This window comes from Salmo salar, chromosome ssa16 (assembly GCF_905237065.1).
Source record: "Salmo salar chromosome ssa16, Ssal_v3.1, whole genome shotgun sequence".
Classification (NCBI taxonomy): Eukaryota; Metazoa; Chordata; class Actinopteri; order Salmoniformes; family Salmonidae; genus Salmo; species Salmo salar.
In genome coordinates this window covers 74,493,301-74,519,840 of record NC_059457.1, presented here as the reverse complement: position 1 = coordinate 74,519,840, position 26,540 = coordinate 74,493,301, and the positions used below count along the sequence as shown (strand labels likewise).

At 42.6% G+C, this 26,540-nt stretch overlaps 1 protein-coding gene across 2 annotated transcripts; it reads right to left on the bottom strand.

Annotated features, from left to right (window-relative positions):
* Positions 1-26,538, bottom strand: LOC106574625 (rho guanine nucleotide exchange factor 7). Of its 2 annotated transcripts, XM_045697795.1 has the most exons (21): positions 25,311-26,538; positions 22,975-23,058; positions 19,528-19,612; positions 18,820-18,953; positions 18,386-18,587; positions 16,646-16,734; positions 15,508-15,602; positions 15,256-15,351; positions 14,810-14,932; positions 13,825-13,963; positions 11,797-11,856; positions 9,856-10,002; positions 9,707-9,793; positions 8,506-8,584; positions 8,123-8,277; positions 5,815-6,036; positions 5,477-5,660; positions 4,679-4,864; positions 1,959-2,058; positions 1,751-1,805; positions 1-1,539 (listed from the first exon to the last, which is right to left on the bottom strand). In XM_045697795.1, exons 1-21 carry the CDS (start codon positions 25,473-25,475, stop codon positions 1,417-1,419), a joined length of 2,610 nt encoding a protein of 869 aa, XP_045553751.1. In that variant the 5' UTR covers positions 25,476-26,538; the 3' UTR covers positions 1-1,416. The 2 variants fall into 2 exon arrangements, with proteins under 2 accessions (XP_045553751.1, XP_045553752.1); XM_045697796.1 differs by lacking the exon at positions 4,679-4,864 and having other exon boundaries at positions 25,311-25,925.
* Positions 26,539-26,540: the final 2 nt, after the last annotated feature.

Here is a 26,540-nt window from a genome sequence, read left to right as displayed (position 1 = left end):
TTCAGTTTGATGGTTTAATTCAGAGACAACAGGTTGAGAAGAGTGATAGAGAGAGGAAGAGGTAATAAATAGAGGGATATGGGAGGGAGATTTTCACTGAACAATAGACTTAAGGAGTGCATAATACATTTCTCATCAGTCAATTTCATTTAAATACATAAATTACAGACATAATATAGAATCTGAAATAGTTAGATAAGTAGTTTACATTAGTGTTCATCATTGGAATCAATATTGCATTGGAATATTTGAAGTATTTTAAACTGAAGAGCCTGCCAGAAATGTAAGCTAATTATCATGGAATAATTTCCCCAAGGCACATTTCATGATATTAATTTCAGACGCTACGGTTCGTTTCTGTACAAATCATAGGTGACAAAGAAGTAGAAAAGCAAAAGTAGAAATACAGTGTTTTCAGGAAAGAATTAAAATAGAAAGTCGATTATCTGGTAAAATAACAGTAACAAGAAATAGGTCATCCAGAATACTTCAAATAATCATCATCAGAAAACCACAAAAATCACCTGAAAACGTTCCAGTATTGGATTGCTAAGGTTTCCATGGAAACATGCAGAATGAGCTAGAGGTTACGCTGTTCTGTGTGTTGGCCATAGGTTCCTACAAGGCTCAGAGGAATGGGCAGGGAGATGCTCCAGAGTGGGGTAAGAGGAGGGTGGGGGTGTTGAGGAGCTTGGTAGCAGGGTAATGCAGGCAGTGACAAAATCATCATCTGTCAAAATCGTCTGGGTTGCATCTCAATAGTCTACCTTTCCTCTGCATAAAACTGGACAGGTGAAAGGAAATCCCTTTGTAGGCACTAGGGACCTACTGCACATAACGGTGCAGATCAGCAAAGATGAGAAGAGCAAACCCACTATTGAGATGCAGCCACTGTCTCTAGTATTTATTCCCTGAGACTATTCCTCTACATGCAGAGGATGGATCTCAATAGTCTGAACTTACTTCCTTTCCTCATCACGGATGTTAAAGTACTGTACAAGTGACAGAAAATTCCCATGTTGTTTTCACCTGCTTTCAGATCAGTGCAGAAGGGGAGAGGTAGAGAGGAATCACCCTTTGAGAAGCACCCGGAAGGAGACAGTCAGTGACGTCAGACGCATCTTCACTAGTGTGATTGTTCCAGCCTCTTTCCGATCCCAGATCCACACAAAGAGGTCTGAGGTCCGAGGTCCATGCCGCAGCCAATTATCTTCCAGAGTGATTCAGGGACGCTATGTTGCATTTTCATTGGCTGTTTTGACTTTGAACCACACCCAGTCTCTTACAACAGTGACAGATCAGTGTTCCACAGTGTCAGTTCACAGTGTTACACCAGATGGCTTCGTGGTTAACAATTTTGGTCCAGTCACGGTGGAGCCCGAACCCAACCATGCTGATGCGATGTTACCTGAGTACTCACAAGTTGGTCTCGTCCCAGGTGGGGTCGTTCATGTTCTTCAGGACTCTCCTCAGGATCTTCTCCAGCTCCTTCCTGGCTTTCTGCTCTTCATTCAGGGTCCTCCTCATCTTCTTGTTGTCCTGTTTGGGGGGGAACAAAGATGGCCGCTGGATCTTAGAAAAGGCTCTAAATCGCACATGCCTGGAATGAACAGAACTCTGGTTCTGGGATGTGTATGCTTATCTTAAAGATCCTCTGATTCATTATGATTCCGACGCTGTATGACTGACATGCTATTTGATGTGATGGTTTAGAGAATGCTAAAACGTGCTAACTCTCCTGAACGCTCACCTGTTTCAGCTCCTGTACTTCATCCTTCAGCCCATACACCGTGTCTACTAGAGTCCTAAGGCAGACAGACATGTTAGTTAACCAACCCAACCACAGCACACCATTATCAATAAACCCCATTAGGGAACATCTCAACTTCTGAACGTGTGAAGTGAAGAGTTCTCCCAATCTAACGCACTGAGAGTTCAGGGAGGAATGCAGTGCTTACTTCTCCTCGATGACAGTCTGTCCGTTGCTCTTGGTCTCCTCCACGATGATCTTCTCCTCCTCAGGGAAGAGCATGTGCAGACTTGACTTCTCCCTGGATCCTGATTGGTAAAACAAGACCGTCAGCAGAGCACATTGGTTGATGGACGGGATGACTCATTGACTGATTGGCTGACAGGGTGGGTGACCTTTCCGTAGAGGTTTGACACACTAAGGCTGTAGCTCAATAGTTCAAACTAGCCTCTTCTCCTTGTGTCCTGTCCCCCCTGATCACAGTCCTTTCATTTATCAGCGGCAATGAAGGAAAGACGACAAGGAGGCCATTTTAGAGTATTAGGACACAGTCCAAACCAAACCAGATTCAGATAAGCGGCCTGTCAAAGGGGGCCTGTGGAAGGATCAGGACAGGTGTGGTAGAGGAGGAGAACTTGACCTGGCAAATCAAGTCTCCCTCTCATCTATCCTTTATTCATACAGGAGATCCCATTGAGATTCAATATCTCTGTCCTCCAAGGGAGATCTAAGCTATGACAGCAGCATATTAACTCATCATTTTAATGATGGTAACGTGACACCAGGTCCTTTGAAGCCGTTAATAGTTGAGAACAGAAGGGAGGCTGAGGAGCAATTATTCCCTTTGTCCACGAGGTCTTTTGAGGGGAGAAGTGTGTGTGTGTATACTACAGGTCAAAAGTTTGGGGTCACTTAGAAATGTCCTTGTTTTTGAAAGAAAAGCAACTTTTTGCCAATTAAAATAACATCAAATTGATCAGAAATACAGTGTAGACATTGTTAATGTTGTAAATGACTACTGTAGCAGGAAACGGCAGATTTTTTATGGAATATCTACATAGGCGTACAGAGGCCCATTATCAGCAACCATCACTCCTGTGTTCCAATGGCACGTTGTGTTAGCTAATCCAAGTTTATCATTTTAAAAAGGCTAATTGATCATTAGAAAACCCTTTTGCAATTATGTTAGCACAGCTGAAAACTGTTAGGCTGATTAAAGAAGCAATAAAACTGGTCTTCTTTAGGCTAGTTGAGTATCTGGAGCATCAGCATGTGGGTTCGATTACAGGCTCAAATGGCCAGAAACACATGACTTTTCTGAAACTCGTCAGTTTATTCTTGTTCTGAGAAATGAAGGCTATTCCATGCGAGAAATTGCCAAGAAACTGAAGATCTCGTACAACGCTGTGTACTACTCTAACCAGTAGTGCATGCATGCATGAATACATACAGTGGCTTTCGAAAGTATTTTGTTGCCTTACAACCTGGAATTAAAATTGATTTTTGTTTCCCAGTCCCTGCCGATGAAAAACATCCCCACAGCATGATGCTGCCGCCACCATGCTTCACTGCGGGGATGGTATTCTCAAAGTGATGAGAGGTGTTGGGTTTGCACCAGACATAGCATTTTCCTTGATAGCCAAAAAGCTCAATTTTAGTGTCATCTGACCAGAGTACCTTCTTCCATATGTTTGGGGAGTCTCCCACATGCCTTTTGGCGAACATATTATATATTTCTTTAAGCAATGGCTTTTTTTCTGGCCACTCTTCCGTAAAGCCCAACTCTGTGGAGTGTACGGCTTAAAGTGGTCCAATGGACAGATACTCAAATCTCCGCTGTGGAGCTTTGCAGCTCCTTCAGGGTTATCTTTGGTCTCTTTGTTGCCTCTCTGATTAATGCCCTTCTTGCCTGGTCTGTGAGTTTTGGTGGGCAGCCCTCTTGACAGGTTTGTTGTGGTGCCATATTATTTCCATTTTTTAATAATGGATTTAATGGTGCTCTGTGGGATGTTCAAAACCCATCCCTGATCTGTACTTCTCCACAACTTTGTCCCTGACCTGTTTGGAGAGCTCCTTGGTCTTCATAGTACTGCTTGCTTTGTGGTGCCCCTTGCTTAGTGGTGTTGCAGACTCTGGGGCCTTTCAGAACAGGTGTATATATACACTGAGATCATGTGACAGATCAGGTGACCCTTAGATTGCACACAGGTGGACTTTATTGAACTAATTATGTGACTTCTGAAGGTAGTTGGTGGCACCAGATCTTATTTAGGGGCTTCATAGCAAAAAGGGGGTGAATACGTATGCATGCACCACTTTTACGTTTTTTTATATAATTTTTTTAAACAAGCTATTTTTTCATTTCACTTCACTAATTTGTGTATGTCCATTACATGAAATCCAAATAAAAATCCATTTAAATTACAGGTTATAATGAAACAAAATAGGAAAAACGCCAAGGGGGGTGAATACTTTTGCAAGGCACTGTGCATACATGCATAAGGGAGAGAGTTCATGTTAAGTTCCTCCTATCTTCAGTTTCTGAGAGGTTGGCTTGACAGACATTTCACAGAAACAGCAGACACAGCTACTGTAAACCACACACACAACTAACCATGACTAAGAGAGGGGGAGAAACTACAAATAGTGGCTGAAGGAAAGCCAGGGCCGCATTCAGCAGGACACAGCGTTGGCCAACATTTAGATAGAAATGTATTATGTTGAACAAACATGTAGAATAAGGAATCATGTCAGCTCTATTCCCTGCATTTCTATCTGCAACGTTTGCGTACTGAATGTGGCCTAGCCAGCAATGGGATTCCAAAACTACGATGAAAGAAAATCATATTTCTCTTTCAAAATAAAATAGTTGATTAAAAAAGGTGTGGGGGAGCTGGGATATATGGGAGGAGCGACTGTAGCTCTTACGAGAAACGGAGGAGGTCCTGTAACTACTGGCGGTCCAAATACTGTCATAATCCGAGTCCTCTGATAGGTCAGAACAGGGCTCGGTCCCTCTGGACAGGCTGCTACGGCAACCTATAGTGTCCACACTGGACCGGTCAACTGGCTCGGCCAGCACGTGGTTATGCATCAAATCAGTACCCTGCCATGCTGGGGGAGTGGATCAAACCATACAGAATGAGGAGGGAGGGGTGGATCAAACCATACGGAACGAGGAGGGGGAGTGGATCAAACCATAATAAAGCGGTGTGGGGGGGGCAAATAATTTGTTGAGGTGGGTTGTGGAGAGAGGGATCAATAATAATAGGAGAAATAATATACAGGTATATTTAAAACGAGGAGGGATGGTGGGGTTATGGATGAGGACAAAAATAATGTATATATTTTATTTATTTTTTAAAGGGAGACGACACAAAATAGACAAACCAAAAGGAGGAGGAACAGAGCGGAGAATAACAGAATGCAAAGGGGATGAGGGGAGAGAAAAGAAACAGGAGAGAACATAGTTAAAGAGAGAGGAGACAACACTGAACTATGAGTAGCAATAGACTAGACACTGTGACAGTTTAATCTAAACAGCTATACTCTAAAGAGCATTTATCCAGAACCTGTGAAGTCTTAGAACTAATCTGGACATGGTTCATGTTAGTACAGAAATAAAAGACAGGCTTTGGAGGAGAAGTCAAATGACACCAAAGACTAGTTGGTATTGGTTGAAGTATTGAGTCTCTGACAGGTTGTGTGTTTGCGGCGTAGTCTTACTTGAGTTGAGTGTCTGTCGTGTTTTGGCGCTGGTGCAGTAGGCCTCAATCACTTTCAGGATCTGGGCATCCTCCTCCAGAGCTGCAGTGCTCTTCCTGGTAGCAAAGTCCTCATCTGAAGGTTTCCTCTCAGGCTTACGCTTAGGCAGCAGCTTCTTCATACTCTTAGGACTTTTACTCAGCTCCTAGAGCGAGGGAGATAAAAAAGAGGAAGAGAGAGGCTCTCTTAGAACCCTAGAGGTGGGCTATTTTATTGATAAAGGCATCATCTCTAGAAACTGTGCTGGCTATTACTGTTTGGAACCTATTCCCTCTAAGACCAAAGGCCTAGGATCATACCTCTTTATAGCAAAGTGCTGCCGAGGGCTTGAGTGGGGGCGCGGGGCGGAGGCAGCTGAGGCTCCAGGGTTTGGGGGTGCTGGGGGGCTCCAGGGGACCCCACATGGGGGGGGTTTGAGGGGCCCCGTGGGAGGAGGGGTGGGGTAGGGTGTGGTAGGCAGGGCCCCCAGATACACCCCTACTCTCTGAGTGTCTGGTGGGGGTCAGGGGATGGGACGGGAGCTGGGGGAGAAGAAAGGGGGAGAGAGAACAGAGTGGAGAAGTTTAAGACTGGTACAAAAAAGAGTATATCATATATACAGTAATATTTCTTGGAATGAAATGATGCTTGCTGCGTTCATAACCAAGTGGGAAGGTGGTAACCGATTAATCGGCATGGCCGATTAATTAGGGCCAATTTCAAGTTTCATAAATCGGTAATTGGCCTTTTTGGACGCCGAATATGGCCAATTAAATTGCAATCCACGAGGAAACCTTGTGGCAGGCTGACCACCTGGTACACGAGTGCAGCGTCAAAAGGAGCCAAGGTAAGTTGCTAGCTAGCATTAAACTGATCTTATAAAATTAATCACTAGTTAACCTAGTAATATCATCAACCATGTGTAGTTAACTAGCTTGCCCTGCGTTGCATATAATCAATGCGGTGCCTGTTAATTTATCGAATCACAGCCTACTTCAACATCGCATTCGAGAAAAAAAGCACAATCGTTGCACAAATGTACCCAACCATAAACATCAATGCCTTTCTTAAAATCAATACACAGAAGTATGTTTTTTAAAACCTGCATATTTAGTTAAAATAAATGCATGTTAGCAGGTAATATTAACTAGGGAAATTGTGCCACTTCTCTTGCGTTCAGTGCAAGCAGAGTCAGGGTATATGCAACAGTTTGGGCCGTTGCGAACTGTGTTTCTTCCTAACAAAGACCATAATTAATTTGGCTGAATTTTACATAATTATGACATAACATTGAAGGTTGTGCAATGTAACAGCAATACTTAGACTTAGGGTTGCCACCCGTTCGACAAAATATGGAATGGTTCTGTATTTCACTGAAAGAATAAACATTTTGTTTTTGAAATGATAGTTTCCGGATTTGACCATTATTAATGTCTAAGGCTCGTATTTCTGTGTGTTTATTATAATTAAGTCTATGATTTGATAGAGCAGTCTGACTGAGCGGTGGTAGGCAGCAGCAGGCTCGTAAGCATTCATCCAAACAGCACTTTACTGCGTTTGCGAGCAGCTCTTAGCAATTGTTGATGCACAGCGCCGTTTATGACTTCAAGTCTATCAACTCCCGAGATTAGGCTGGCAATACTAAAGTGCCTATAAGAACATCCAGTAGTCAAAGGTATATGAAATACAAATCGTATAGAGAGAAATAGTCGACGCGTCATAATTCCTATAACTACAACCTAAAACTTCTTAACTGGGAATATTGAACCACCAGCTTTCATATGTTCTCATGCTCTGAGCAAGAAACTTAAACGTTAGCTTTTTTACATGGCATATATTGCACTTTTACTTTCTTCTCCAACACTGTTTTTGCATTATTTAAACCAAATTGAACATTTCATTATTTATTTGAGACTAAATAGATTTTATTTATGTACTATATTAACTTAAAATAAAAGGGTTCATTGTTCATTCAGTATTGTTATAATTGTCATTTCAAAAATATATATAAAAAAAGAAAAATCTGCCGATTAATCGGTATCGGCTATTTTTGGTCCTCCAACAATCGGTTTCGGAGTTTAAAAATCATAGTCGGTCGACCTCTAGTAATAACCAGTTGTAAATACGAGTTGGATGCATTCTTTGAAGTGCTTTGAACTCGTTTAGAATCGCTGCTTGGCTAACGGGCAAACAATAGTCTTCAACCATAAATTAAAAGAACAGCTAGCTAGCTTGTAAACAAATGATAGTGTTCAAAAACTATATTAATAGATTGCTTTTTATAAATAATGTTTTATTGTTGCATTTAAACTGCCGAAAATGCTGTTATAGAGGTAATTTCCTTAGTATGTGACATCAAAGTTCAACATGTGGGAGAAGTCCGTGATGATAGACGAGTTTCCCACTAGTAATTACCATTTGCAGGGGCATTCAAAAGGATCTTTCCCAGTGGTATGGTCATATTTACAAGTTGTCATGAACCCAGAATTATCTTTCCCATTCATTTGGGATTTAAACCTACAAATATCCTAATCCATGTACCTGGATCTACACAAGAAAAATGTCAGACAAAAGGTCGATACCTATCCCTTTAACTGACAGTCAGACTGGAGCGGTTGGGGGTGTTACCGTGTGGCAGGGGACAGACTGGGGCTTGGCGGTGGGTGTGGTCATGATCCCGGAGGGGGCGTTTCTGATCTGAGTGTGTCTCGACAGATGCTCCACCCACTCCTGCAGATCCTGCTGGTTGTTACACACCACCTGCATGCGCTCACACGTACTGCCTGTAATACACACACAAAGTCTAGTTTAACTAACCTTGTGGGGACACAATTTATTCCCATTCAAAATCGTATTTTGCCTAACATCAACCTTAACCCTCTAGAAATAGCATTTATCCTTTGGGTCCCCACAAGTATAGTTAAACATGTTCACACACACACGTAACTACACAGACATTACACTTAATTTGAGCTGCTTAAACTCCACTAGTAAACAAACTGTAAACATACCTGATATTTCGAAAGCGTTTTTGACCATCTCACAATCTTCTATCCTTGAGATAAGCATTTCTGCCAATGGCAGCTTACCCTTGAAAGCAAATCAATGACAAAGAGTTACAGAAACCTTTAGTGTTTACATACTTAAGGGAACTATAAAATCCGTTAGATTTTTGCCTGATTCTGTGTCTTCCCAGTTTTTCCCCACTAAATTTTTTTTTGAAATTGTTGAAAAAAAACTAAAAAACATTTGATGTTCTAAGTCCATAACAATGCTTCAAACCACATCAGAAGACCACTTGAGGTCTGGGGAAAAAAATCTAAGCAATTGAGATTTTGGGGTGTAATTACCCTTTAACTGCTCACTAGCCAGAGACAGTTGTTTGGTTAGGATGTTTCTGTAGCACTCATGTGATTGCAAAGTTTGCAAAACAAATGGCCACTGGACTGATGCAAATAGTCATGATATCATTCTGCCAGGTAGGCATATGCTACTTTGTAGTTAAAAAAAAAATTGTACAATAGGCAAAAATCCCTCCACAATTTTTTGTGGTTGCTAAAATTGCAATAGTTTGCCTAATTTCAGTTTGTGTGACAAAACAAGCAATGTGTAGAGAATCATTGTACCATCTAAACCGCTGTGAAATATATTTTCAATGACCAAAAATATGACAAAAAAAACAAAACTTAAGAACAGGAAGCATAGAAATAGCGCACATGGAACAGATATAACCGCTTCTTTGACACGCTTTCAATGAGATGGACATATCTATAACATTTCTATGTGAATTTGGTTGGGTCACGCAAAAAGTCACATATTGCAGCTTCAACATTTAATTGAGAAGGTTTTGGGAAAGTCTTACCATCTACCAGAAGACAGTTGGCAAAACATTAGCATAATCCCTAACGACTACAATAAGTGGTTGACAAAACACGCACACAGACAGGCATTCCTGTGCCGTTGCCTCTTCAGAAAGTTGAAGGAAAATATGAATCACTGATGCATTTTATTTATGTCATGATAATCTTGGGCGAATTAATGACTTTTCTAATAAGTTCAAACCATTTAGTTGATTTCCTACTAAGTTCAATACATTTTGGAATATTGTTGAATTACGTTTTAAGGTCTCGATTCCAGGATTCCGTCATGTTCTCAACAAAGCGGATTCTATAGGGACCTAAATACTAACAAAGGACAGAGCGAGATCCTGACCTGGTAGATGAATCCACTCATTCTGGAGCTGGCAGACAGCAGAAGGAGAACATTTGGGAACAGCAGGAGGTAGCGTTCACTCTTCTCCTAAAGAAGACAAACACACTGTTAAGATGTTCCTGGGTGTCGATTTTAGATGCGCATCTTACCTCTGATCCGTGTGTGTGGCAGAGTGTGTGTGACATGTACAGGACAGGGCCCAGGGTTCTGATGTCATCTCCCTCCCAGCGCCTGATCGTCTCAGTTAGAATCTGCAGCTCCAGCTCCTTACGTTTCCTCACCTCCTGACATTGAGCCTGAAGCCATGGAGAAACAAACATACACAAATAAAAAGGAAGCTGTTTTGAAGTATTGAATCCCAGTCATTGTGAGAGACAGCAAGACAGAGAGAGAGAAACAGACAAATGTATGCACACACGGAAGATCCAGGCTGCATAGAAGCCCAAGCCAGGGCACCAAGCCACAGAACAGCAGAGCCAAACCGTGGAGCTCAGAGCCAGGCTAAAGCTTTTCCCTCAGCCCAGGATTAGCAACACTGCACTGCTTGCACACAACAAGACAGAGACTATTTAACATGTCAATTTAACCCTTAATAAACACTGGATTCCATATACACTAGTGCTCAAAAGTTTGGGGTCACTTAGAAATGTCTTGTTTTTGAAAGAAATGCACATTTTTTGTCCATTAAAATAACTACATTGATCAGAAATACAGTGCAGACATTGTTAATGTTGTAAATGACTATTGTAGCTGGAAACAGCAGATTTTAATGGAATATCTACATAGGCGTACAGAGGCCCATTATCAGCAACCATCATTCCTGTGTTCCAATGGTTTGTTGTGTTAGCTTATCCAAGTTTATCATTTTAAAAAGGCTAATTGATTATTAGAAAACCCTTTTGCAATTATGTTAGCACAGCTGAAAACTGTTGTTCTGATTAAAGAAGCAATAAAACTGGCCTTCTTTAGACTAGTCAAGTATCTGGAGCGTCAGCATTTGTGGGTTCGATTACAGGCTCAAAATGGCCAGAAACAAATAACTTTCTTCTGAAACTTGTCAGTCTATTCTGGCAGCTTCATTAAATAGTACCCACAAAACACCAGTCTCAACGTCAACAGTGAAGAGGCGACTCCGGGATGCTGGTCTTCTAGGCAAAGTTGCAAAGAAAAAGCCATATTTCAGACTGGCTAATAAAAACAAAAGATTAAGATGGGCAAAAGAACACAGACGCTGGACAGAGGAACTCTGCCTAGAAGGCCAGCATCCCAGAGTCGCCTCTTCACTGTTGAGACTGGTGTTTTGTGGATAACTATTTAATGAAGCTGCCAGTTGAGGACATGTGAGGCGTCTGTTTCTCAAACTAGACACTCTAATGTACTTGTCCTCTTGCTCAGTTGTGCACCGGGGCCTCCCACTCCTCTTTTTAGTCTGGTTAGAGACAGTTTGCGCTGTTCTGTGAAAGGAGTAGTACACAGCGTTGTACGAGATCTTCAGTTTCTTGGCAATTTCTCACATGGAATAGCCTTCATGTCTCAGAACAAAAACAGACTGACGAGTTCCAGAAGAAAGTTCTTTGTTTCTGGCCATTTTGAGCCTGTAATCGAACCCACAAATGCTGATGCTCCAGATACTCAACTAGTCTAAAGGCCAGTTTTATTGCTTCTTTAATCAGACCAACAGTTTTCAGCTGTGCTAACATAATTGCAAAAGGGTTGTCTAATGATCAATTAGACTTTTAAAATGAAACTTGGATTAGCTAATACAACGTGCCATTGGAACACAGGAGTGACGGTTGCTGATAATGGGCCTCTGTACAACTATGTAGATATCCATAAAAATGTAAGTACTGATAAAAAATAAACTGTTTCCAGCTACAATAGTCATTAATGTCTACACTGCATTTCTGATCAATTTGATGTTATTTAAAAAAATTGACAAAAAAATGTGCTTTTCTTTCAAAACAAGGACATTTCTAAGTGACCCCAAACTTTTGAACAGTAGTGTACATCAACAAGAGACATGTAAATGTAACCCTTCAACACTGCATAAGTCATTAAACCGAGACAGGGACGGTATATATCCGACTTACAGAGAGGCTTTTGAAGGAGGTCAAACACTTCTGGATGTCTGGTCGGTCAGGATGATGCTCCTGGTGAAGAAGAGGGGGACGTTTGATTCAGCAGAAGATCACAGGTCTAACAGTCAATATAGTCTACACCTACACAACAAAAAAGCAACCATTCACAGGAAAATGACCTTTGTCCATATTACATAGAGACACACACAGATAACTAACGTAAAACATACTGTTCCTGAAATGTATGTAGTATGTATAAGTTGGAAGTAGAAGCCTTTACTCCAATTAGGGGAGGGGTGGTAGGGTTAGTAGAAAATAATAAAGGAAAATATAAAACAAATGTATACAGTACCAGTCAAAAGCTTATTCAAGGGTTTCTTTATTTTTACTATTTTCTACATTGTAGAATAATAGCGAAGACCTCAAAAGTATGAAATAACACATATGGAATCCTGTAGTAACCAAAAAACAAAACTGTTAAACAAATGTAAATATATTTAATATATGTGAGATTCTTCAAAGTAGCCACCTTTTGCCTTGATGACAGCTTTGCACACTCTTGGTATTCTCTCAACCAGCTTCATGAGGGAGTCACCTGGAATGCATTTCAATTAACAGGTGTGCCTTGTTAAAAGTTAATTTGTGGAATTTCTTTCCTTCTTAATGCGTTTGAGCCAATCACTTGTGTTGTGACAAGGTAGGGGAAGTATATAGAAAATAGCCCCGTTTGGTAAAAGACCAAGTCCATATTATAGCAAGAACAGCTCAAATAAGCAAAGAGAAACAACAGTCCATCATTACTTGAAGACATGAAGGTCAGTAAATATGGAACATTTCAAGAACTTTGAAAGTTTCTTCAAGTGCAGTCGCAAAAACCATCAAGCGCTATGATGAAACTGGCTCTCATGAGGACCGCCTCTGCTGCAGAGGATGTTCATTAGAGTTACCAGCCTCAGAAATCGGCAATTAACTGCACCTCAGATTGCAGCCCAAATAAATGCTTCACAGAGTTCAAGTAACAGACACATCTCAACATCAACTGTTCAGAGGAGACTACGAGAATCAGGCCTTCATGGTCGAATTGCTGCAAAGAAACCACTACTATAGGACACCGATAAAAAGGAGACTTGCTTGGGACAATAAACACGAGCAATGGACATTTGTCCGGTGGAAATCTGTGCTTTGGTCAGATGAGTCAAAATTTTGGTTGCAACCGCCGTGTCTTTGTGAGACACAGAGTAGGTGAAGGGATGATCTCCGCATGTGTGGTTTCCACCGTGAAGCATGGAGGTGGTGTGATGGTGCTTTGCTGGTGACACTGTGATTTATTTAGAATTCATAGCACACTTAACCAGCATGGCTACCACAGCATTCTGCAGCGATACGCCATCCCATCTAGTTTGCGCTTAGTGGGACTCTCATTTGTGTTTCAACAGTACAATGACCTAAAACACACCTCCAGGCTGTGTAAGGGCTATTTGACCAAGAAGGAGAGTGATGGAGTGCTGCATCAGATGACCTGGCCTCCACAATCACCTGACCTCAACACAATTGAGATGGTTTGGGATGAATTGGACCGCTGAGTGAAGGAAAAGCAGCCAACAAATGCTCAGCATATGTGAGAACTTTTTCAAGTCTGTGGGAAAAGCATTCCAGGTGACTCTCTCATGATGCTGGTTGAGAGAATGCCAACAGTGTGCAAAGCTGTCATTACAGCAAAGGGTGGCTACTTTGAAGAATCTCAAATATATTTGAGATTCTTCAAACACTTGTTTGGTTACTACATGATTCCATATGGGTTATTTAATAGTTTTGATGTCTTCACTATTATTCTACAATGTAGAAAATAGTAAAAAATTAAGAAAAACCCTGGAATGAGTAAGTGTGTCCAAACTTTTGACTGGTACTGTATATTTACAAAAAATATATATGGGGGATTGGAAATGATGCAGACAATTCCATTGATGGAAGCTACAATCTGTCTGTAATATTAAAGCTGCTCTACCCCCTAAAGAAATAAACAGACTGTCTCCCTCTCACCTCCATGTGTCTCTCCAGTTCCTTCAGCAGTGTAGGGTATTTGTCCAGCCTCATGAAGGGTTTACTGAGGCCAGTGGTGAGGGTCAGGATACCTGGACTACTGGCTCCCTTCCCCTCCATAAACTCCCCCAGTTCCTCACTGAAACACACAGCAACATACTAAACTCCCCCAGTTCCTCACAGCAACATACTAAACTCCCCCAGTTCCTCACAGCAACATACTAAACTCCCCCAGTTCCTCACAGCAACATACTAAACTCCCCCAGTTCCTCACTGACGTGCACACACACACACATTAACCTGACGTGCACACACACACACATTAACCTGACGTGCACACACACACACACATTAACCTGACGTGCACACACACACACATTAACCTGACGTGCACACACACATTAACCTGACGTGCACACACACACACACATTAACCTGACGTGCACACACACACACACATTAACCTGACGTGCACACACACACACACATTAACCTGACGTGCACACACACACACACATTAACCTGACGTGCACACACACACACACACACATTAACCTGACGTGCACACACACACACACACATTAACCTGACGTGCACACACACACACACACATTAACCTGACGTGCACACACACACACACATTAACCTGACGCGCACACACACACACATTAACCTGACGTGCACACACACACACACACATTAACCTGACGTGCACACACACACACACATTAACCTGACGTGCACACACACACACACATTAACCTGACGTGCACACACACACACACATTAACCTGACGTGCACACACACATTAACCTGACGTGCACACACACACACATTAACCTGACGTGCACACACACACATTAACCTGACGTGCACACACACACATTAACCTGACGTGCACACACACACATTAACCTGACGTGCACACACACACATTAACCTGACGTGCACACACACACATTAACCTGACGTGCACACACTTACCTGTGTTCTGTGAGGACGTTGACAGCCGAGGGGTGGTTGGAGCAGTAGGCCATGTAGAGAGCCTTCATCTGGGGCAGCAGGTTGAGGAAGAAGCCCCCTACTCTCTGCTGGCTCTCTGGAAGCCTACACACACACACACAATGTGCTCATCACCACAGCACTACCGGAGTCTACCAGTAGGTGTCAGTGTGACCTGTATAAACAGCATGTTGATGTACTATATATGAGGAATAGTGCTCCCTCCCACACAGTGGGTTTTAAGGTGTGGCTTTAGATCCTATTGGCAGACAGGACGTGGTCTATTTCAGAGTTGATTCATACTCTAAGCTTGCATGAAGATTATGGGCACTCATTTGGTACATCCATGTATTGATGAGATACATTTGGTCAATGATGGACTGATCATATGATGTGTGTGTGTGTGGTGGGTGGGTTCAGGGACTCACTTGGTACATTCCTCGTAGGACTGAACCAACATCAGCTGGAAGGTAGAGATGTCCTCCAGATTCCCCAGGATGTGACTGACGTCTGCACTGCTCAACCTGGAGACAGAGGGCGACAGTGTGGGGAAAGCTGGAGCGATATGGTTGACTAAAAGTCAGGGGGGGGTACAGTAAGGTTCATAGTATGCTCAAATCACACACAGCCCTGACAAAAACACACACCACACATAGCCATGTGAAGACAAACACACTCACGTGTCTGTGGGTTGCAGTGAGTGCAGGTATGAGGTCAGTAGGCTTTGGAGCTCCTTGGAATACTCGGTCTCGGTCTCTAGAATGTTCTGGAGAACCTGGATGGAGAGAGACGGAACAGGGGGGTTAGGAGAGGATGTTGACGGATGGACAGACAGGCAGACAGACAGACACTGAACTCAGGCACACCCTACTGAGGAGACCCACCCTCTCTCCCCCTCATTGACAGAATGGGGCCAGGGAGACCGTCCATTCTGCTTCCTGAAGCCTGTCCTCTTCACATCATTTTTTGAAGTACTTTATTTTCTTTTGTCTTTAAGTTTCATATAAGGCGCCCATTATACGGAGAAACTAGAGGACAAATAAACTGCCATCCTTTCTCATCAAATACTGACCTCTTCAGTGCATGTCATTACTGGCTAGGTTCAGAGCAGGCTTTAGGAAGGATGCAGAGATGGATGGCTGGAGATGGTGGAGGGTTTAAGTTGGCTTTAACCCATCTAACGTCCACTAATGGCGGCCAGGCCAGGTAGCTTTTAACTCCCGATGTTGTAGGGCTCATATTTCAACTCTCAAACTCATTTGGATCTTGTACCACAGGATAACTTAACACTGTGATGAGGTTACCTTCAAGTCTTCATAAAGACTAGTAGTGGACTATTCACTTCTTTCCCCATATCATAATGTATTGATTTGTATCAGATTGCTCCATGTGGATCTTAACGTATTCTTGTCCATTGGGACAATACAGATACTCTCCTCAGATCTCCCTCCATCTCCTCAGATACACTCTCCTCTCCTCAGATACAGAAACTGTCAGGAGAGGAGAGTATGTCTTGAATAGTTGATTTCTCTCAGCACCAAAGTAAACAGGGGCCTCCAGGATGCGCTGCAATGTGCTCCTATCACCGTCACGGCAGCAGGACACACAGTCCCTGTGAACTATCACTGACCCAGACACACACACACACTAGATAGAGCAGCCAGTCACAGGGCCTTGAGGCACAGCTGGCCCATCAGCCAGTCAGACGGAAGAAACAACCTACATTACTGCACACGAACACACGGCAGGCAAAAGCCTAAATTCTAAAACCCTCGTGGTATTTCAGATCTCAGTGCAGTAGGTGGTGTAGGTTCTCACCAGGTTATAGTAGGTCTTGCTGACAGCTGGTGTGTCAAAGCCTTTCACAGGGTTTTTGAGGGTGGCAGACTTAGGAGACACTGGTTTGTCTGTGTGGTTGAGAGAGCGAGAGAGTCGAGAGAGAGAGAGAGAGAGAGAGAGGAAAGTGTAAAGTAGAACAGACAGAGTAGGACAGAAACATGAAGTCATTCATTTTATAATAGAGTTTAAAGCAGCGTTATCCAGCGGGGAAAGATGCTGGCTTCATTTAGCTAACGACCAGATCAGAGGCTTTCTATGCACTACAGAGAAATGGGGACATATTCATGTTGCTGTGTTTTAGTAGCCAACCCTTGGGGCAGAGATGCATACAGAATGGAGAGAAAACAACATGACACATAGCAAAGAAAAACTGTAGCTCGCTCTCTCGCTCTCTGCAGCCAGAGACGGAGGGCATGTTCATGTGTGACTGATTGGATACAGAAAGGGGGTAGGTTACCACTGTGAGCTTATAGAGAAATGCCACTTAGTTTGATACATAGTTCATCATGTGTAGGTAGGTAGTAGGCCAACAGAGGGAAGCACTGGGAGCTGTTTGGTGTGTTTGGGGGAAGTCCCACCCACAGGCTAAGCTAAGGAATGTCCTGTCTTTGTTTAACCGTGCAGTTTCCTTCCTCTCCGTTATAATGCACAATAGCTACATTAATAGTGCACAATCCCTGTGCACAACAGCTGTGCACAAAGACAGCTTATACATCTACTATACATTTCTGTATATGATCTGATAGAACACTTAGCGTTGCACATAGAAATATAGTGTATCGAACAAACTCAGAAATGTAATGCCGAGTTGAGCTCTATCTGTAATGCTTTGCACATTGCAGTCCATTGAATAAGCTGGAGTAGAGCCATGTCTTGGTGAGCTTAGTATTGGCAACACGCTCCTTCACTCTGCAATTCCTCTTTTAAAAGAGGCACTACGAATAAATTGCTGCGCTATTTCCTGGTTTCTCAAATTCTAATAGTTCTCCTAATTTCAGTTTATGCGACAAAACAAGCACGTATAGTGTAGAGAATCAATATTGTATTTTCGGCTCTTTGAAGCTGGCGTACAAAAACGAAAGTAGAAGACGCAAAAACTAAACTTAAGAACAAGAAGCACGGAAATAGCGCACATAGAACATATCTAACACTTAGACTTGATTTCAGTGAGAATGACTGATCTATAAATAACATTTCTATGTGAATTTGGTTTGGACACCCAAAAAGTTACATATTGCAGCTTTAAATCATTCTCTTCATGATCATTCTCTTTAGCCAGCAGCATACCGCCCTGTACTGCTGTGAATACGAATGTGTTCTCAGTCAACTTACCTGGTAAAATAAATAAATCACGTTATTACAGCTCTAGCAGCCGGGGGAAATGCTGACTGCATGAAATGGGAATTTGATGTATAGCCATTAAACAGCAGAGGATATTCCCTAGACACCCACATTAAATGCAGTGTGTAAATCACACCAGCTATCAACAGCCTGCTTTAGCTGCATGATTCAGAGGTACAGTCAGCTATAGGGGGGACCACTATCAGATATCGTCAACACAGGAGATACTTCTCGGAGTGTTATACAGTTGTAATAGAGCTGCTATAGATGATTATAAAGTTGTTATAGAGATGCATAAGCCTAATGTTTATACTCGCCAATACAAACTGCGATCCCTACTTAATATTCAATCCAAGCCGCCCAATCACTGACACCCACCACTGCCTTTGACCTCCTTGACGTAGTTGCTAGGGAACCAGCCCTTGTTGCCGTTGAACGTGCCCTCCCACCAGCCGCCGTCTTCCTGGCGCGACACGCTGATCATGTCACCCTTGTTGAAGGACAACTCGTCTTCATTGGTCTGCTGGAAGGTGAACTTGGCCTTCACCAGTACCCGCTGCCCACCGCTCTCCGACATGTCCTATTGGGGAGGAAAGAGGGAGCGATGGAAGAAGGGAAAGAACAGAGGAACAGGAGAGGAGAGAAATTAAGAGGGAGAGAAAAAAGAAGAGATTGAGAAAGTAAGGATGGAGCAAAAACAAATGGAGACCGAAAATGACCCCAAGCTGCAGGTGAGAACCACCTCAAGTGGTTCCTTGTAGTTCTGTTGGTTTCTGTGGTTCTGTTGGGTTCTATGTGGTTGTGTGACTCACCAGGCTGCGGTACTGGTTGTGGAGGAGTTTGGAGGAGCGTCCGCGGGGAGACTGAGTGTTCAGAGAGTCAAACGACTTGATCCGTAACGAGGACGAGTGATGCGCACACACAGAGTCACTGCCCACTCCTATGTCTGTGGAGGAGAGAGAAAGGGATGAGGACACACACAGAGTCACTGCCCACTCCTATGTCTGTGGAGGAGAGAGAGGGATGAGGACACACACAGAGTCACTGCCCACTCCTATGTCTGTGGAGGAGAGAGGGATGAGGACACTGCCTCGGCGGGGCCGTCAACAACCAGATTATCCGGTTTTCAGGGGAAATGGAAGAGAGCCTGTGACGGGACTTCCGCTTTCGGACGTTAACAAGGCGTCACTCCATCTTAACTCCTCCCCACATTTAGTGGATTGGTTGAAGAGAGCAGAAGAGACCCTCCCCGTGACAGAATGTGGGGATCCAGTTTCAGGAGATTATTTTACTCCTGCTACTTTAGGTTCAACACACATTAATGTGAGTGAAGAACAACTCAACATGCTGCAACATGCACCCATCATTCTACACTGACACACACAGGCCTAACAACACACAACGCCCACTCTGATATCTACACCACAGGTTACATGTGGGACTTCACAGATATGGATTTGAATAGAAAACAGGAAACCTTCCATGAATCACCCCAGAAACACTCCAGTCAGTCCACTTACCCTCGGTGGCTTTGGCCAGTGCCACCAGCGAGTTGAGCACCTTGGCGAAGTTCAGTCCCTGGAGAAGGTCATTGACCTCAAATGGCTGAGAAGAGGAGGGAGAGATATCCTTTAGCTTTTCAATACTTGTTTAAAATAAAACATAACTGACTGAAGACAAACAACTGTTTCATAACATTGCAACGGCGTAAAGGTCTTGTGACATTTCCTCTGGTTCTGGTGATGAAAACCCGACAGGAACTTCCAGACATTCCCATAGTACAGTGATTTGTGTAATGTCTGTAAAGGTATTTGTCACAGTAAGGAGGCCTAGGTTTGAGGCCTGGAGAATATCACAGAGTTACAACAACTACTGATTGACACAGGCAGCAGAACTCAGCCATAATCTACCCAAGCATTACTGAGACGTTGTACAGACGCTGGGATTTAGACAGCGCAGTGCTTCGTACCACAGACAACCACAGGAAGGAAGCCCCAGGGCTAGGGACATCCTACTCTCTCTGTTCTCAGTCCAGACAGGTCAGGAATGTGACTGTCATGTTGAGATCCACCCTCTGTCTAACTGGGGATCAACCACTTCCTGCTGTATTATTCTCTAAATAATTGCTACCTGAGATGTTGGCCGTTTAATATTGGACCTTCAGGACAGGAGTGTCAACACCTAAGTCTGGCAGCACACATCTGACCCGATTCACTGTATTCCACCTTCACTGTATTCCACCTTCACTGTATTCCTCCAAGTCTTACGTCTCATTTGGCCTGGGTGTCTCTTTAAACGATGTTGTTGTCAGAGTTCATTAAATGACTATTAGACAGACACAGCCAACATGAAACGCTATGAGAGCCCTGGCCTGGCAGGATATGGTGTGACTGTATTTCTCAGATAACTACCTAATTCTGTAGTACAAATACAGGATTTCATCAGGCTTCCTAAGGTGACTAAGTGTACCAGGTGACTGGGCAGCAGCGGGAGATGTACTAACTCTGTTGCACAACCAGGCCAACACCCCAGTTTACTTACTGCTATTCAGCACCATTTGGCACGGCAGTAAGTGTAGTAGCTCTACGAGGTCTACTTCCCTGTCAGAGTATTAGGTCATTTTCATAGCTGAGTGGTAATTCAGTCGTGTCATTGGTTTCCTCAGCCCTACATGCTGCTTTTGCTCTGAGGGCAGCTCACCCACTCTGGTCCAGCACTCACTGTGGCACACTTATGGCTAAGCACCCACACAGTCTCACCCTTTACCAACCCCTAGCCCCTTAGTCTGGACACACACCCTCACTCCTACCCTTTAACCACCCAGGACCAGTCTGGGGGATTAGCAGCAGTCTGAGCCATCTCTGCCTCATCATGTTCTCTAACACACACACACACACACACCCTCACTCCTACCCTTTAACCACCCAGGACCAGTCTGGGGGATTAGCAGCAGTCTGAGCCATCTCTGCCTCATCATGTTCTCTAACACACACACACACACCCTCACTCCTACCCTTTAACCACCCAGGGCCAGTCTGGGGGATTAGCAGCAGTCTGAGCCTTCTCTTGCCTCATCATGTTCTCTAACTAACACACACACCCTCACTCCTACCCTTTAACCACCCAGGGCCAGTCTGGGGGATTAGCAGCAGTCTGAGCCTTCTCTCTAATCTCTGCCTCATCATGTTCTCTAACACACACACACACAAACAAACCCCTTCCTAACCGCCCCTTACTCCCTAATCCTACACACACACTTCTGCATGACATCTTCTTGATCTGACACAGAACTACATGGACGTATTAAGCAATATGGTGGATGGACTCAATGTGGTCTCTAGAGTGAAGACATATATTACGAATGAATGTCTATAAGGTAGGGGTTGTTTTGGGACAATAATCTACCATGGACATCATGACAGCTTACTGCTCCTTCACACTACAGTGTATATCCATGACTGGTCATTTTGGAATTTAACCTTGCGATCTAATCGACCTCGTTGGAAAATCCATTGGTTGGGTTGACATTCTCATGACCCCCCCCGACAGGACAGGACCAGACAGACCTGAGTTAGGTGCTAAAGGCCATGCTAGTTACTATTGCTGCAGCCCAGCCTCAACACTGCAGTGAGCAGCCATGAGATAGAACAGTCCAGCAGCTCTCACTCCTGGTAGGTATGAGTCACAGGCCAACATCCACACTAGCATAACACTTGGATGCATGCCAATACACTGCTTCATTTTCAGTGGTATCGTGTGAACACTGGAACAGAGCCGTCAGTCTTTCCATAAGGCCTGGTCTTGAAGCAGTCAGTCATAGGGTCGAGATGAGACAAGGCATTCACAAGAACTAGGCCATGGTAAGGCAAGTAGTTTACTACAAGGTGTACAAATTCATCTTTTCGGGAGTAGTGGACTGTCTAAGTTCCCAGACTGATTTTATTTCAGGAGGCTGTTCAGATCACACCTCTGTTAACATGTTTACCTGGCACCTGCCATATCGCACAATCTCTCAGAAGCTTGAGGCAAATCTTGTTTCCATGACAAATAGTAAATTGTGTGATAGATGCACAGTATTCCAAGAGATGCCATTTGTGCTTTAAAAACAGATTTCCAACAACTCAGGTTTCACACAGTAGAAATATAATAATTATTCATTTGAAAGTGTTTTGTAATGTTGAAATAGATAGACAGTAGATGTGCCCACAGTTAAATTCCCTTGTTCTGCATATTGACCAGGACAGCTCAATATGCAGAGTAACAATTTGTTGTTGAATTAAAGGACAAGATCACTAATTTACAACTTGGTGTTAGATGGTCCCACACACTGAAAATACTCTATAGGCCAGGAGAAACTAGAATCCATGGTTCAGTTCTTTACACAGCCATTACAAACTTCAGCTAATTTGTGAGCATGTTTTTATTAGATTGTTATGGCCAAATCGCCTTTAAGTAACATCAAACCAAATATGGAGTTGGTTTGCCCCCATAGCTTCCATTGCTTTTTAGCTAACGGTGACTAATGTCAGCTGAAGTTTGTAATGGCTGTGTAAAGAACTGAACCACGGATTGCAGTTTCTCCCGGCCAATAGATTATTTTCAGAATGAGGTACCAAACATCAAGTTGTAAAATGGTGAACTTCTCAGTTAAACGGCCAAATCATGGTGACCAAATCATTCTACCCTAACCCTACACATTGAGAAGGGTAGTATTCATTTGGAATATTGTTACAATATGTTAGAAATTGAAAGCCCAGACTAGTATCCAAATGGCGACGGGCTGCAACTGTAGTATTTCTGTTTGTAGGCTCGTAAAACAACCGGGCTTTGCTAACGCCCCATGGGGCAGGCTCCCGTGTTGATCAAATTAAAATGTTGATCCAGTGTTTTCAGTCATGTTTAGAGCGCGTTGTATTGTCGATATTTACAGCAAAGTTACAGAGCAGCAGACGGGTTAAATGACTCACCTCCACTCGGAAGGACCCGCAGCCTTTCAGAAACTCCTTTATATTGCTCTGGAACTCACTATCATTCCTTGGTTCTTGGAAGATCTGTGTGAAAAGGGAGTTAAACGTTTTATGAAGTAAATCCCCGAGCCGTACGTGCACGCATACGGCCGTCCGTAGGTAACCTGTTTCGTTATTGGTTTTGCAAAATATGGTACAGATCCACGATTTCAGTGTGAAACTAAAATCTCCAATCGGTGTTCCTAAAAGACCTCTCAATCTCCCATCGGGAAATTGGATTAGTAGGAGAGGAAATGACGTGGTATGTATATTCCACGTTGAAAAGCAGAACCCTGCGGCTACACCTTTTGGTGCCTACCTGTGCAAACAGAACCCTCCTCGACTATATCAGTAGCTTCATAACCTTTAATAACCTAACCATTTCTCTCCCTATTAGGCCTATCGTCAATTGGCTATTATTTAGAAGTCCCCGACCCTGTTGTTGTTATGCTTTTCCCAATCGTGCATAAATTGCAAGTGCACAAGGGCAGGTACATTCTTGCTCTGTGGGTGTGTGACAGAAATGTCAAGGCAACAAATAAACACGATTTCTTCTTCTCATAACAAAAAAGCTATCAAAACGTTTTAATGTTTGTAATTAATAAGTACTTTACACCACTGTATAAAGACTAAAGTAAAAATACTTTAATGTACTACTTAAGTAATTTTTTGAGGTATCTGTACTTTACTATTTATATTTTGGACAACTTTTACCCCTCTATATTCCTAAAGAAAATTATGTACTTTTTACTCCATATATTTTCCCTGACACCCAAAAGTACTCGTTACATGTTGAATGCTTAGCAGGACAGGAAACTGGTCCAATTCACAAACTTATCAAGAGAAAATCCCTGGTCATCCTACTGCCTCTGATCTGGGGGACTCACTAAACACAAATGCTTCGTTTGTAAATTATGTATGAGTGTTGGAGTGCGCCCCTGGCTATCTGTAAAAAAGAATACAAAAATCGTGCTGTCTTGTTTGCTTAATATAAGGAATTTGAAATAATTTAATACTTTTACTTTTGATACTTACGTATATTTTAGCAATTACATTTACTTTTGATAATTAAGTATATTTAAAACCAAATACTTTTTTACTTTTACTCAAGTTATATTTTACTTGGTGACTTTTACTTTTAATTGAGTAATTTTCTATTAATGTAACTTTACTTTTACTCAAGTATGAAAATTGGGTACATTTCCCACCACTGTCTTTATATAATGTATTGTCTGTATCCCCCTGACTGTTGTTTGTAATGTTTGTATACTCCATTATATACTCTGTTTTTCTATATTGTATATTTTGAAATGCTTTACAACAACAAAAATACATAAAAGTAAAGCCCATAGGGTCTCCCGAGTGGCGCAGCGGACTAATGCAATGCATCTCAGTGCGAGGCATCACAATAGACCCAGGCTGTATCACATCCGGCCGTGATTGGGAGTCCATTAGGGCGGCGCACAATTGGCCCAGCGTTGTCCGGGTTAGGGTTTGGCCGGGGTAGGCCGTCATTGTAAATAAGAATTTGTTCTTAACTTACTTGCCTAGTTAAATAAAAATAAATAAATAAAAAACGGTCCCTAATACAATGGTGTTTCCATAACCCTTAAATGTGAGTGTTTCACTGAATAATTGGGAGAGTCCCATCAGTAGGCTAATGCTTTTCCCAATGTTACAATGTAAGCCTATATAAGTGGTTTACTCTGATGGCTAAATAATGTTAAAACAACACTGTTCCTTTAAAAGAGAGGGGGGCATCCTCTGAGTGAAATTGAAGTCAATGGCGGACCACTCATGTGAATCTATTTGTAGTGTACCCCATTATAGCGGTTGATCCGAACCAAAAACACCCGTTTATTATAGCAACATTTTTGGGTGGAATAAAAATAAACGCAGTGGTCAAATGTGCATACTTACTCCGAAAATCAAACATGTTCTTTTTAAAAAAAGCGTCCCTTTTCAATCTAGAAAAAAATCATGGGACTTTAATACCATGTGTAGCCAATGTGAATACAATTGCGTTATTACTCATTTAAGAATAGGTTATATTGGGAATAAAGGGCATAGGTATCTCATTGTCAATGCAAACTAGTGCTGAAGTGAGACACACGGACATCTGTCCGGAAATTCCACTCTACTCCGTACAATAACCCCTCTGTTAATGATCTATACTAGGATCGGTGTGAGATCTACAACAACAAAGACATACTAATACAACGTTTCATTCTTCAAGTTCCACATACTAGTTGTCTAAGGCAGAGGTGGGACATCCATGCAATAAGATATGACCTTACTTTCTCAACAGAACCAGGGCGCAATCGCTCCACCAGCTTGCACAGGACAACCCCATCTTTGAGAGAAGACTGCAGGAATCCTTCAGGGTCAGAAATTGTCTTTTTCGGTGACTCCAAGACCCCCAACGTTATCAGCCACGTTACCGTCTGTTCCGCCGAATTCATGGCTATTATTACAATAACATCCACTCTATCCTGCCCTGGGATGTTTTGGGAGAAGAAAACGACGTGATTGGAGAATAAAAGCCTATTCAGAATAAAAACATATCCTACTGGATAAAGATAACATGACTGCGTTTTGGAGAGGTTGACGGACAGCTGCTTTCGTCCTTTAAGTTGTAGCTAGTCTATTGGCTTCGTTTCCCAGTCTTGTACGCCTGGTAAACTGTCAACTGCCCCCCTCTCTCTCGTTATTCCCCCAACCTGTGTCGCCTGCTGCTGCCGCGAAATGCTCCAACAGAGAATGACATCACAAAGATGTAAAACTATAACTGCTTTTAGAGACTGTCCCCCTGTTGGCGGTTTAATATTTTACTCTTCATTATTTGCATACGTTTGCATGAGGTAGCTGGGCCTACATCAACTATTAAAGGTTGCTGTAATAATAGCTCCTTATAATACAATCCAGGATATTAGATTTCAGAGTGGGCTACTGCATTTTAACGCTCAAATGATTGTATTTACTCATTAAATCGGTATTAAACTGTGTGTTAATGTGTAGAAATATAACGTTTTGCATAATACACCGTTTATTACAAGGACTCGAATATTTAATTTATAGGACTCCCGAATCCCACGTCAGAATGAACTGTAGCGCCCCCTGCCGGCAGAAATATAACATCTCCCACTACCTTGAGGGTGATTCTATTATTCTTTCTATTCAAATAGCAATTATTGCCATTTGTACAACACAACCTACAGTTGCTGTGCACTAACTGTATAAATTCGCATGAAACAAAAACAACTTAACAGGGTAACAAAATACAGCCATCCACCCATTCTGCAGAAATTCATGAAATTTCATGATTTAACAGTTATTGAAAAAAGAAATCAGAGAACAGGGGAACTCGACCTCACTAATAACAGCATATGAAACCAGGGGAACTCGACCTCACTAATAACAGCATATGAAACCAGGGGAACTCGACCTCACTAATAACAGCATATGAAACCAGGGGAACTCGACCTCACTAATAACAGCATATGAAACCAGGGGAACTCGACCTCACT

Bases quoted from the DNA above. Each gene is read 5' to 3' on its own strand.
- LOC106574625 (XM_045697795.1), bottom strand. From the start codon at position 25,475: ATGAATTCGGCGGAACAGACGGTAACGTGGCTGATAACGTTGGGGGTC. The intron at 8,585-9,706 runs GTCAGGATCTCG...TTTGCTTTCAAG, and splicing joins TGAGTGGATTCATCTACCAG to GGTAAGCTGCCATTGGCAGA. The intron at 2,059-4,678 runs GTAAGAGCTACA...TTTACCAATCAG, and splicing joins CAGGACCTCCTCCGTTTCTC to GATCCAGGGAGAAGTCAAGT.